General features: G+C 53.0%; 7 protein-coding genes across 7 annotated transcripts; 5 read left to right on the forward strand and 2 right to left on the reverse strand.

The window, feature by feature from the left end:
• Positions 1-911: 911 nt before the first annotated feature.
• On the forward strand, positions 912-2,765 carry J4E79_003236 (uncharacterized protein; the record flags this gene model as incomplete). Its single annotated transcript, XM_049352131.1, has 2 exons — positions 912-2,473; positions 2,522-2,765. The coding sequence occupies 2 exons, from the start codon at positions 912-914 to the stop codon at positions 2,763-2,765; spliced, it is 1,806 nt and encodes a 601-aa protein (XP_049213602.1).
• Positions 2,766-3,438: 673 nt separating this feature from the next.
• J4E79_003237 (uncharacterized protein) lies at positions 3,439-4,578 on the forward strand (the record flags this gene model as incomplete). Its single annotated transcript, XM_049352132.1, has 4 exons — positions 3,439-3,562; positions 3,613-3,898; positions 4,037-4,247; positions 4,327-4,578. 4 exons carry the CDS (start codon positions 3,439-3,441, stop codon positions 4,576-4,578), a joined length of 873 nt encoding a protein of 290 aa, XP_049213603.1.
• A 558-nt stretch (positions 4,579-5,136) lies between these two features.
• Positions 5,137-5,831, reverse strand: J4E79_003238 (uncharacterized protein; the record flags this gene model as incomplete). The annotated part of the gene is made up of 2 exons (XM_049352133.1): positions 5,137-5,153; positions 5,279-5,831. The coding sequence occupies 2 exons, from the start codon at positions 5,829-5,831 to the stop codon at positions 5,137-5,139; spliced, it is 570 nt and encodes a 189-aa protein (XP_049213604.1).
• Positions 5,832-6,652: 821 nt separating this feature from the next.
• J4E79_003239 (uncharacterized protein) lies at positions 6,653-7,807 on the reverse strand (the record flags this gene model as incomplete). Its single annotated transcript, XM_049352134.1, has 5 exons — positions 6,653-6,675; positions 6,730-6,877; positions 6,929-7,408; positions 7,459-7,574; positions 7,624-7,807. The coding sequence occupies 5 exons, from the start codon at positions 7,805-7,807 to the stop codon at positions 6,653-6,655; spliced, it is 951 nt and encodes a 316-aa protein (XP_049213605.1).
• Positions 7,808-8,218: 411 nt separating this feature from the next.
• On the forward strand, positions 8,219-9,311 carry J4E79_003240 (uncharacterized protein; the record flags this gene model as incomplete). Its single annotated transcript, XM_049352135.1, has 5 exons — positions 8,219-8,303; positions 8,355-8,375; positions 8,432-8,563; positions 8,612-8,759; positions 8,810-9,311. 5 exons carry the CDS (start codon positions 8,219-8,221, stop codon positions 9,309-9,311), a joined length of 888 nt encoding a protein of 295 aa, XP_049213606.1.
• Positions 9,312-9,980: 669 nt separating this feature from the next.
• J4E79_003241 (uncharacterized protein) lies at positions 9,981-10,611 on the forward strand (the record flags this gene model as incomplete). Its single annotated transcript, XM_049352136.1, is given in 2 exon segments — positions 9,981-10,523; positions 10,543-10,611. The coding sequence occupies 2 exon segments, from the start codon at positions 9,981-9,983 to the stop codon at positions 10,609-10,611; spliced, it is 612 nt and encodes a 203-aa protein (XP_049213607.1).
• Positions 10,612-11,178: 567 nt separating this feature from the next.
• J4E79_003242 (uncharacterized protein) lies at positions 11,179-11,933 on the forward strand (the record flags this gene model as incomplete). The annotated part of the gene is made up of 2 exons (XM_049352137.1): positions 11,179-11,569; positions 11,707-11,933. 2 exons carry the CDS (start codon positions 11,179-11,181, stop codon positions 11,931-11,933), a joined length of 618 nt encoding a protein of 205 aa, XP_049213608.1.
• Between the last annotated feature and the right edge of the window lie 38 nt (positions 11,934-11,971).

Genomic DNA, 11,971 nt, shown 5'->3' on the forward strand with positions numbered 1-11,971 from the left:
ATGTTTGCGCACCACTGCCAGAGAGCAGAAGTCGTCCCCAATAGACGCAGGTGCTGTTTGTGGCGATGCCCATATACGCAGGGCAATCAACGTCAGGCAGCGGCTAATGCGCCTCTTTGTACGTCGCATGTTCACGGTGCAATGGAAGAGATGGACCACGATTTGTTTGCTTGTTACGAGGAGAAGAGAGGCAACTCGGCATCGCAGCAGCGTCGACGCAGGACGGTGCGGCAAAGGGGTTGTTGCTGCACGTACAGGCCGTGGCGGCGGCCATGGAAGTGTCAATATGTCATGTTTGATACGCCTCAGACCCGACACAGCAGCCGGCATAGACCCAGGGTTCATTCACAGTGGGCAGCCCCGGACTCGTCGCTGCTCTGGCGTAAACTGTTTTTCTGTTCTAGGGCTCGTCGTAACCCAAGCTTTGGCCCGCTGCTGTCCCAAATCGCTCGAATGCCTACTTGAAGCCCTGAACCCCCCGAGCACGACGGAGGCCGTCTTTCGCACTTTCTCTTCCTCTATTGTTCTCTCTCTTTCCTGTACAATTTTCTAACGCTGCAACTACCTTTCCATCGACACAGCTCTTGCGGCGGCGGCTGCCATCAAACTCTCGTTAGGGATCGAAACTTGGTGTTCCTTGCCGTGCATCAGACGCTCTTTAGACATCTCCCGCGCCGGCTCTCGGCTGCACCTCGACTTTGGTGTTCTCGCAAGCCATTGCAGTAGTCTGCTATCCACGCTTTTTCTGGTGTTGAGTCTACACACGCGCTCAGCCAGCACCAGCGCCCTGAATCTGCCTGCGCGCCTCCGCTGCTCACATCGGGAAATTATCTCGACCTTTTCTGTTGTCGTCTGCACTAGAAGCGCCCCGGTGCTCTTCTGGGGATTGTATCGACCTAGTGTTCGGCGCCATGGCCGACGATGCATCTTCGCCGGGCAGTCTAAGCTCGCCCCCGCACTCGCCTGAGGGCACTCCGACAGCAACTGTCCGCGCAGCTGCAGGTGGTGTTGGTGTTGGAACTAGCACGCCAACCCCTGCAAATGCATCGCCAGCTCCACGCGGCCTTACTGCGAACGGCCAGCCACGCAAGAAGCCAGGTCCGAAACCAAAGGCCAAAGACCCAAGTGCACCAGAGCCAGAAAAGAAGACCAGAAAGCCCCGTAAGTCGGAGCCCAAAGACCCAAATGCCGCGCCTGCGCCACGGAAGAGGAGGACAAAGGCATCGCTCGAGGCACAGGCACAGCCAGCCGCACAGGTCGTCGACGAGAAACCGCCTGTGCAGCTATCACCCATACCACAGACTGGGCCCAGTGAATCCGTCCCTGCTTTGCAAGCCGAGCAGCCGCCTGCAGTCGCGCAGCCAACCCGTGTGTTGAGCAATCCCGAGCCGACTCTCCACAGTAACCCAAATCTCTCCCATATCAGCGTTGCGCCATCCACGCCACGGCCATCTAGTTCAGGCCAAAGATATGATCCTATCCGGGGCGACACCTTTGAGTCAAAACCGCAGCCTCCAGCAAGCGCCCCTCCGCCGCCTGTTTCACCCCCGATCAACCACCGTGCGAGTGCCTCACCTTCCATCACAAGTCTCATTGACCCGCCATCTGCCAGCAACTCCTTCTATTCACATCCTGCCAAGCTTCAGCAACAGGCATCAATCACATCCGCACCCGTGTCACCTGCCGCCTTCTCCACGCGACCAGCGTCGGTCCTTCCTTCTCAAGACTACTCACCTCAACTCCAACAACAGCAACCGCAAACATCTCTTCAGAACCAGCCTCAGCCGTATCCCACTGCATCATCAGGCCCAACTCCCATGGATATTGACACCGAGCCCAGTAAGCCAGCATCCGTCCCAATGGCAAAAGAAAATTCCACAAACTCCGGTACCCTCTCACAATCCAATGCTCCCACTCCACCCGCCAAAACCGTCCGCCAGAAAGAGGCCCCACCGCCGCTGCCTTCCGGTAGCGGCCTCCTGTCAGGAACGCCATTCGGTCCCGTTGCCAACGCCAACGGCACTTCTGAGACCCAAGGCACTAACATCTACCTCACTTTCGACTTGAAGGGACGCGAAAACGTCACTATTAACTTCGCGCAAGAAGTCGAGAGGAAGTACGGCTTTGCTGCTCTACATCCTCGCATTGCCGCACGGAAAGAGCGCCAGCGTCAGATTACGGCAGCAGGTGCAGCACTCGAGCGGGCTGCAGGTGGGGGCTCAAACGACGATCAGTCTGTCGACTTATCGGAAAACGAAAGCAACGTCGAGATGGGCGGCATGGACGATGAGACATCAGCCAAGGAGAACGGCGGCAAGAAGCGACGCAAGCGCAAGCAAGAAGATTACGATAAGGAGGATGACTTCATTGACGACACCGAGCTAGCTTGGGAACAACAAGCGCTCATGGCGAAAGACGGCTTCTTCGTCTACAGTGGCCCACTCGTTACCGAGGAGAAGCCAACTGTGGAGAGGTACGTGACCACCACAACTTCAGACCAGACTAAGCTAACACTGAGTAGGGCCGATGGCACCGTTCGACGTGGACGTGGACGTGGACGTGGCGGCACCGTACGAGGCGACGCGTCAGGTCGTGGTAGAGGGCGTGGAGGCGGTCCAGGTTCTCGTGGTGGTTCTACTGTCCGCAAGCCCCGCGTTACTAAGGCTGATCGTGCACAAATGGAACAGGAGAAGGCAGCTCGAGAGTCTATGGCTAAAACCCTGACCAACATGTCTACTCACGCCGGCCAGGCTAGCGCCATGTAGCACACCGGCCCTCGCCAAACGGTCAACCCTGAGTATGGTCGGGTGTGTCACTTTGGCTATCATTCGCATCAGGAACCCCAGCATGGGCTTCCACTTCGTGTTCGATTTCCTGTATTGTTTAGTTATCTGTAAGATACCGTTGGCTAGGCAGATGGCTCAGTCGACACCGCAATAGCCACCCAGCCAGCAGGTCATCAAGTCGGAGGGCGTTCGTGTAGGCTTTACTTTAGCCGGCGTTATTCTCACGACGGTTCATAGTCGTTTTCAAGACCATAGAACTATTACTCCAAAATCAGGATTCCTTTCTATTGCTGTTTGTTAGGTTCTCTCTGTGGGATCGTTGTCAAGAGTGATTCGGGCATAAGACATGCGCGGACAGAAATCTAAAGCTCTAACCGCATCTTGGGCGCCGCACTCTCTCAGTGAGGGCTCGCTGCGTTTGTTTGACCTTAAGCGGTGAGTGCGGCTCCTGCCTTCTGTCCAGCTGCTCTTACCTCAAGCACTTCTAGGTCACGCTCGCGTATACCATCTTGCACACCACGCTCACAAAAATAACTACCTCCCCGTTCGTGGTCCCAGCCAGCTCCGGTATCTCATCTTTATTGCACAACTGTTACTCAGTCTATACACAGAAGGCAATCCGCTCAATACAACAGGTGATCAGTAAAGTATCATGGTCGGCCTGGCAGCTCACTACACTCCTCTACCCGTCGACGTAGCCCTCAGCGAGCACTCACGCAAGTTCTACGATGGAACGTACAAATGGGATTCAGAAGGCTTCACCGATGACGTTGGAGGTAAGTGCGATGTACGGCCCCACGAATACTTCCACGACTGACCAATCCAGTTTATCGCGAATTCGACTGCTACGATCCTGCTGCTCGTGCTCCCACGCCCTTGCCACCGCTGTGCTTGAGCGACGACGATCAAGAGGCCGGTGCAGTGGAAGAGAAGATCCCTAATGGCGAACACGAAACCGAGAGCATGGAAGAGGATCCCGAAATCTTCACCTTCGCATCAAATGTCAAGAGCGCGGGTGGCGTCATCACTTTACGACGTGATGAGCTATTTCGTGGTCATGCTGATAGAGAGCATCTCATTGGCAAAATGGAAAGTGCCTTGTTCGAAAGCAGGTATGTACCATACTAAAGATCGTCAAACACCCCATTCACGCAGCTAGGAGCCTACATGAGGGACAAAACTCCACTGTCGCGCCTTTTGACACCATCCTAGGCTCACAGCCAGCGCAGATAAGCTAATTTGAACAACAGATCAAAGAAGGTACACTTGACTCTGGAAGAGTGCTGCGGCGTGTGCGGTATACCCGAACACCTCAATCCCGTTGAAAAGTCGCCAACAAAACTGAAGATCAAATTCGTCACGCCTTTGAAAGCAACCAAACCGGACCCACGCATGTTCTTCTCACCTTCGGAGTTGTCGGACTGTCCTTCGGACATATCAGAGTGGGATGTCGGCAAACCCGTAAGTAGACAAGAGGCTTTCTGGGCCGAGACCCTCTATCATTACATGTCACTGGAACCGGGACTGACATAAGCTACAGGTGTTAAAGGCGAGAACTTTTGCGAACCTAGTTATCGACGAAAAGCTCGAACAAGGCACCGATGAGGAATCACCACAGAAGCCTACAACCCGCGGCGTCGCACAGAAAGTCAAGAGACAGAAGTCGGCGGCCAGGCCAATCAAGGCGTCGCCTACGATTGAGTCACTACAAACTGGCAGTTATATAAGAGGTACTGGGGAGGCATCAAGGCGTCGGTCTACGAGACTTAGTAGCTCTCAAGGTGGCAAGTAGACATCTGTCTTGACTTGAGGCGTTTGGCGATATTTTCGGTCATGAGGAGGTTTCCATCTTTCGTGATGTCATCTGAGACGATTTCAGGCCCAGAAAAAAGGGAAGGTGTTCAAGCGCTATTGGGGAGTAACTTGATTGGCGTTGAAAAAAGAGGGAGCTCGATCAATGAAGTGCGAGATTGCGATATGATACCCCAATAACAACAGTCCCATCTATGTCCACCAAACCCGTCACCTTCCCAAAAAGACATCCCCACACCTCTCCGTCTCAGCATGTTCATGATAAAGTGCACACCTCGCGCCCCTCCAAGGCTTACAAGCCTCCCACTTCTTCACCTTCTTCCCACTCTTCTCTTCTCCATTCGTCCCCTCCTCTTCCACAACCTCAAATCTCCCAACTTCCCACCGCGCCATCGCAACACCTCCCTGAACACAAGCCGTACAAAACGCCACACAGCAATCGTCACAAGCCACCGCTCCACACCTAGGCAGTAGTACAACTCCACAGTAATCACATCCGCGTGTCGTGTGCCAGGACATGGGACACCACATGCGCAATCTATGCCGCTGCATAGCCTGCGCACACGGTCTTTTCAGATGTACAGTCAGATCGCGGAGGAACTCTGCATGCCACTGTCCCGCATGCAATTCCAGCAATCGATCTGTCTTCTTGAAAGCAAAGAGATCTAGCACGAGCGTACGGATAGGCGCCGATTCGCGGATGTCTTCGTATAGGATACGTGTATCGGAGGGTGTTAGCACGCTGTTCGTTTCGTCGGCAAGGTCGCTTATTGTGTCTATGATGGCGTTTCTCGCGCCTTCGAGTCCTAGTCGGTCGGCTAGGGCGTAGACGTGTAGGAGGGTATAGTATGCTGGTTTTCGGTCTTTGTAGGGGATCGGTACTGCTTGCTCGTAGAGCCAGGTGACGAGGAGTTGGAAGTCGTCGACTGCGACATCGTCGAGTGTTATGCTGTTGTTTTGGGATTCTGCAAAGCGTCCTGTGAGCGCGGCGCGGAAATAGGAAGATTTCGATGTGAGGAGGCTGGTTTGGATCTGAAATGGTGTGAGTTGAGGGCCGACGAGGATTGTGCTGGTAGTGGTGAAGTCGGAAACGTTCGCTCTGGTCAGGTACGAACTTGAGTTGCCTCGTTGTGTAGGTCGACTGCCTTTGAATGTGTATGGCGGTGGGAGGTTTGGAAATGGAATGCGACTGGGGTCGTTACCAACACTGCGTGGGCTGGTATTGCGCGTCATGGCTTGTGAGTCCGTCGTGCAAGACCCTACTCCCTTGCAGGATTATCGATCGTGGTCCGTCAAACGCGCAAGCTAGTATCGATCGACTCTCTGTTTAAAGTTGGAGAAATTTGGCGGAGATTTGGTATGGGTTAGCAGTATCCTCGAGCTTTGAAGAGGGGGATACAGTCATCACAAGCAGACCGTCATTCAGAGTCACGAAACGTTGTTTCGAAATGTATCCTTGACCGCACCCACGGCAGTGACAACGAACAAACTTCTTTGCGGAACTTCATTGAGTGAACAATCACCTTGTGTGCATGCGCGGATGACGAACGGTGGCTTTGTTGTTGGCCCAGCAAACGCCGCGCCGTAACCGGGTCTTTGTCTCGACACGGACCTTTGGAATGAAACAGAACGATCAAACGACACGATAAGCCATCGGACAGAGAGAATAACTCGAACAGTGATGAGTGGAAAAGCGCTATATGCGTTTGTTTGGCATTCGATGATACCTAAGTCGTGGTTCTCGTAGATTAAGGACCCAGACAACCCATATGAGGTTGGTGCCTCGAGCTGCCTGGTACTCCGATCGTCCCTTTCGCGATCTGATGATTGCTTGCAAGATAGTGTTGCACATGTCAGAGAACGATGTATGAGGGACAATCTCACCAACTATTTTACACTTCCGCTAACGCCCCGGGTAGCTCAACTATTGAGATGCGTTATATGTTTATACATGAGAGACTTTTATTACTTCGTAAAAGCACCGGCAAAGCGTCATTTTGGATTGTCCGAGTCGGGTTTCAGACGTTGACGATCCCGTTCGATTCGGTTTGAGCTTAGGCAACGAAGTTCTTGATGTCTGGTGGTCTGTTAGCTCCTGACACTGAAACTGAGAAATGTAAGTGCAACTTACTGTTGAGCCACTGAATGTACTCCTTCTGCTCCTTGTGGTCAATGTAGTCGGGGATGAACAGGGCAAGACGGGTGTTGATGCCACGCTCCTCAAGGTACTTCTCAAGGAGGATCTGGAGGTCCTCGTCTAGGTTGTTGAAAGGAGGGCCCTGTTAGAGAAGTTAGATTTGTTACGATTTACATGCAGCCTTTGCACTTACAGTGTAGAGAGCGCGTCTTGACCAGTCCTTCTCGGCAGTGGCGGGGTCAGCCAGATCGGCGGTAGGGAAGTAGTAGAGGTCCTCGATCAGGAAGTCGCCGTCCTGAGCGGTGGCCTCGATAGCTAGAGCACCCTTGCCGGGACGCTCGATGCGAATGCTAGCGTGAGCGGGGAAGCCCTGCTGTTGGCCATCATCCTCGTAGTCGTCCTCAAGTTCCTCGCGATCAGCGGGAGAAACACGGTCCTCGGGAGCTACGCGAATGTTTCCGTCTTGTGTGGTGCCTTGGTTGATGGCGCCCTTGGTGTTGGCGCCGCCAGACTGCACATCCATGTCGGCATCGTCGTACATGGCATTGTCCTCAGTAAGCTCATCGCTGGGCTGGTTGTTGTTGAGGTCGGCGGTGGTGAAGGTGATTCGGATCTTCTCGTCGTTGTATGTGCGGGTAAGGACGACTTCCTGGTTGCCTGCCTTGTCCTCAATCTAATGGCTGTAAGCATTCGGCCAGTAGCAATGGTTATGCAGGGTCTTACCTCGAAAGGGCTGTTCTCAAGGTACTCCTTGATGTTGGCAGAGAGGTCCTCGTCTTCCTTCATGCCCTCCTCCATGGAGATCTCGCTCTGGATCTTCGCGACGAGCTCTTCATTGACTAAATCGCGTTAGCCGCGTTCTCTCACTGCAATGTATCCTATGCGTACTACCGCTGTCTTGCCTCCGCGCCGCTGACATGTGGAAAGAAGCTGTGAGGCGGGGAATTGGGGCAGCCCATGCTGGCTGGAAAGCTGACGTCTGTCGCAGCGACGACTGCGGGCGGACAGCTTTGGTGGAGAAACGAGCAGCAGACCGCGGGACGCTGCGGGCGATGTTGCGTAGGGACATCATGGTGGACTAAACGTGTGACTGGAATGGAACTTCAAGATGGCGATGCGATAGATGGCTCTCGAAAGCGTAACTTTTCGATGGCCCAAGCGCAGGCGGGCTGATGTCAAGCGGGATGCTTGGCGCCGAAATGCGGGCCCGCTGCTCACCTCCGTCCTCGGCCGTCTTGTTGATTCAGTATTTTGTGAACCTGGGGAAATCTGGTTCACATTGGCGCGTCGAGATTCCTCAAACTGTGGTTCCTGTTGTTTTTCAAAGAATCTAGATTGGTTTCGAGTGCAAGACCAATACTACGTCACTGCCCCGAATTCCTATTACCGCACGCGACGTAGACACGCCAAAACTTTCCCGCGCAATTGCTGCGCGTACAAACCTACTCCTATCACCACCGGAGGCTGCTCGACTTGAAACGTCATGGCGACCGCAACGACCGAGAAGAAGAAGCCAAGCGCAATGCGCTCAATCCTGGCAGGTGCAACTGCAGGTGCCGTAGAGATTTGTAAAGCATGCGCCCGGATCGTAATCTGATTCATGACTGACCCTGGACCAGCAATCACATACCCCGCTGAGTGTACGCACCGCATCGTATCCGCTTACATGACCAAGTCGAACCTGACCCCAACATAGTCGCAAAGACACGATCCCAACTCAACCGGAGATTACCTGATGGAAAGAAGCTGCCATGGCCGCCGTTCGGCAAGCAGTGGTACGCTGGATGCACAACCTTGATCATCGGCAACTCTCTGAAGGCGGGCATAAGTACGTCGTGGAAATAATGGGAAGGCGACTGTCTGACGCTTCACGCAGGGTTTGTCGCATTCGACATGTACAGGAATATGCTGGCAGACGCTGAAGGCAAAGTCTCCGGCCCAGCGACAGTCATAGCTGGTTTCGGTGCAGGAGCTACAGAGTCGCTATTAGCTGTGACTCCGTTCGAGAGTATCAAAACCCAACTGTAAGCAGCCTTGGTCGCATTCATGTACCTTCACTGACTCATCCGCCTAGTATTGACGACCGCAAGTCGGCAAACCCACGCATGCGAGGCTTCCTGCACGGATCAAGAATAATCGCACAAGAAAAAGGCATTCGCGGCTTCTTCCAGGGCTTCCTACCCACGACTGCACGTCAAGCAGCCAACTCGGCCGTTCGCTTCTCCAGTTACACATCGCTCAAGCAGCTAGCGCAGTCATACGTCACCCCAGGAGAGAAGCTCGGTGCCTTCAGCACATTCGGACTCGGAGGACTCGCAGGCATAATAACCGTCTACACTACGATGCCCATCGACACAGTCAAGACACGCATGCAGTCAATAGAAGCACGGAGCTCCTACAAGAACAGCTTTGACTGCGTGGCCAAGATCTTCAGAGATGAGGGGCTCTTCACCTTCTGGTCAGGAGCACTTCCAAGGTTGGGTCGGCTGATCCTCAGTGGTGGTATCGTCTTCACCATGTACGAAAAGTCCATGGAGCTCATGGACAAGTTTGATCCCCAGGGACGTTACATATAAATTTCCCGCATATATCTAGAGCCAGTAGCGAGTGCATTATCCGTTCGCCTGGTGTTCTACATCCATTTGCGACTGTGTTACACCATTGGTCTGGATCTCATTGGCTTGTCTGCATTCCTCGCTTCCCCTCCTCCGGATTGCCCAAGCGCCACCACTTCAGGACATGTAATGCATTCAAATGACAATATAGGTTCTAACCCAACATGAGTTGATCTTGCCTGGTGAGAACGAGTCAGAGCATCTTTTCCATATTGGGCTCCTGTCACTTGCATATCGACTGCCATGATCCAATGGAAAGTGGACCAAGGCTGAATCGATAAACATGGGACTTCCGCGTCAGTAGTTATTGGGTTTCGTGGCACCTTGTTTCGTTGAGATATGCCGGAACTTCACCGGTTTCTGAAAAGGCTAGCACCGCTTACACGACGGTATATCTTGTCGAACCACATTACAGAAGGCATGTTCAGGCAATACTAGGTGCAGTCTGCGAATCGGAAAGTACGGCGTGCTGCCTTCTTCATAAGTCTTTCATGGCCCGCACCTACTCGTCTCTTCTTCTTCGGTATCGCCGTGTCCAGAATCATCAAACAATCACTCTCTGTCTGATATAAATGTACAGCATTCCTTGAATATTATAACAACCACATACGGTACCAACGCATCACAATCATGCCTCCAGTCGTATTCATATCAACTCCAGAAGAGCTCTCTCTCATACTAGCAACGTTCGACGACCTGCCAGTATCCCCACCAAGTCTGTACATCGATCTGGAAGGCGCGAAGCTCAGCAGGAATGGTTCGATCGCTCTACTAACCTTGTATGTACTACCCAAGGAGACTGTGTATCTCATCGACATCCATACCCTGGGCGCTCGCGCATTCTCAACGCCTGCCACTGCAGCAACATCAAGCGTGACTGCGGCGCTTAATACTGTGCCGAGCACAACAAACCTCAGTGAAGACACCGGAAAGTCTACCATAACTCTGAAGTCTATCTTGGAATCGACAGCAATCCCCAAAGTCTTCTTCGATGTACGCAACGACTCCGACGCCCTCTTCTCCCACTACGCCATCTCCCTCTCCTGCATCCACGACATCCAACTCATGGAGCTAGCAACTACTACCCGCGGCTCCCGTGAACACCTCCTGGGCTTGGGCAAAGCCATCGACTACAATGCCTCACGCCTGAATATAACGCCGATGCAGAGGCAAGTCTGTAGCGCCATTAAAGAGGCTGGTGTCAGGCTCTTCGCTCCCGAGCGAGGTGGCAGATATGCGGTCTTTGAAGAGAGACCGTTGAGCCAAGCAATCAAGGATTACTGTGTGCAAGATGTGGTGCATATGCCTGGACTATGGAAGCTGTATGGTAGTAGAATGGCAGAAGGGGGCTTTTGGTGGACCATGGCTTTGGAGGGTGCAGCAAGTAGGGTGGATGAGAGTCATCAGGCGGGATATCAGCCACATGGGGACCACAAGAGGTACGGGCCCTGGACTGATGATCATATCAAAGAGGCGATGCGGCGCTGGAATGCTGGGCAGCGGAGCAATCTGTGTGGATAAGTGAGAGGTTTGAGACTGAGTGACGGTGGAAGGTTGGGGACTTGGTCAAACGATAGTTTGTAGATGCATCGTACTTGTTTGGCTGTAGATGAATGAGCAAACGAGAGTAAAGATAAGAACTATGTCATGACTTTCTTCTGTTTTCGAGGTGACTTACGATACCATGTCTATGCCCGACATTCACCTCCACTTTGGTCACTGGCCATTGCCAACGCTCACCACTACGATTTCAACTTCTACACCAAGTCAACAGTCGCAACCTCAATCTCCTCTAATCAATCCAACACACCCTTCAACAGACAAGAAAATGTCAACACACGCCGCACAACTGCTCGAGCAGCAATTCTTCTCTACGCTGAAGGCACAAATCATAGGCCTTGCGGTGCCTCTTTACGGCACAAGATCGGAAGACGCGTCAAAAGTCTACGATGTAGTCACCTACAGCATGACCACCAACAATGGCGGCAGTAGCAACGATAGCAGAAGCACCTTCAATACTGCTAGTACCAGCAGCAGCAACGATGGTGAAGAGAAAGCGATGCCAACACATGGAGTGGCATTGATCCTCTACACTGGCCCTCCAAGTTCGCCATTCACATCGTGGACACTCATCAGCCATGTGGAAGATCAGCCCGACATCATCACTGGAGCGAATTGTCTGTTGGAGGACTTGAGGAAAGGTATGGGTGGAGTTATTAGTAAGTTCACGTCACTTCTTGCTTTTCTGCTATTTTATTTTCCTATCTTCATTTTTGGATTGTATCATTGGAGCAAGGGAAATGAAGGTATGGTTGACTGATGGCATGGTCGTGAATAGGTGTCTGCATGCAGACAGGTAATTGGGGGATGAAGCATGGGAGGATTCCGAACCTTGCGGGTGTAAGTGAAGGAGGGCAGGAGGGTGAAGAGGACGTCGAGCATGAGCATGGGGGTGACGGAGGGGACAACATGGACAACAGGCGTGGCGCTGAAGGAGGCGGCGGCAGAATGGACGATGCTAGCGAAGACCTGGGGCAGACCGGCTGGAGTCCAAGGTTGTCGTCCATCATCGAGGAGGTGTAGACATTCAAGGCGTCAACGCGCTTGAGGTTTGAGTGGAG

This window comes from Alternaria viburni, assembly GCF_023758015.1.
Source record: "Alternaria viburni strain BMP 2772 chromosome Unknown scaffold_5, whole genome shotgun sequence".
NCBI lineage: Eukaryota > Fungi > Ascomycota > Dothideomycetes > Pleosporales > Pleosporaceae > Alternaria > Alternaria viburni.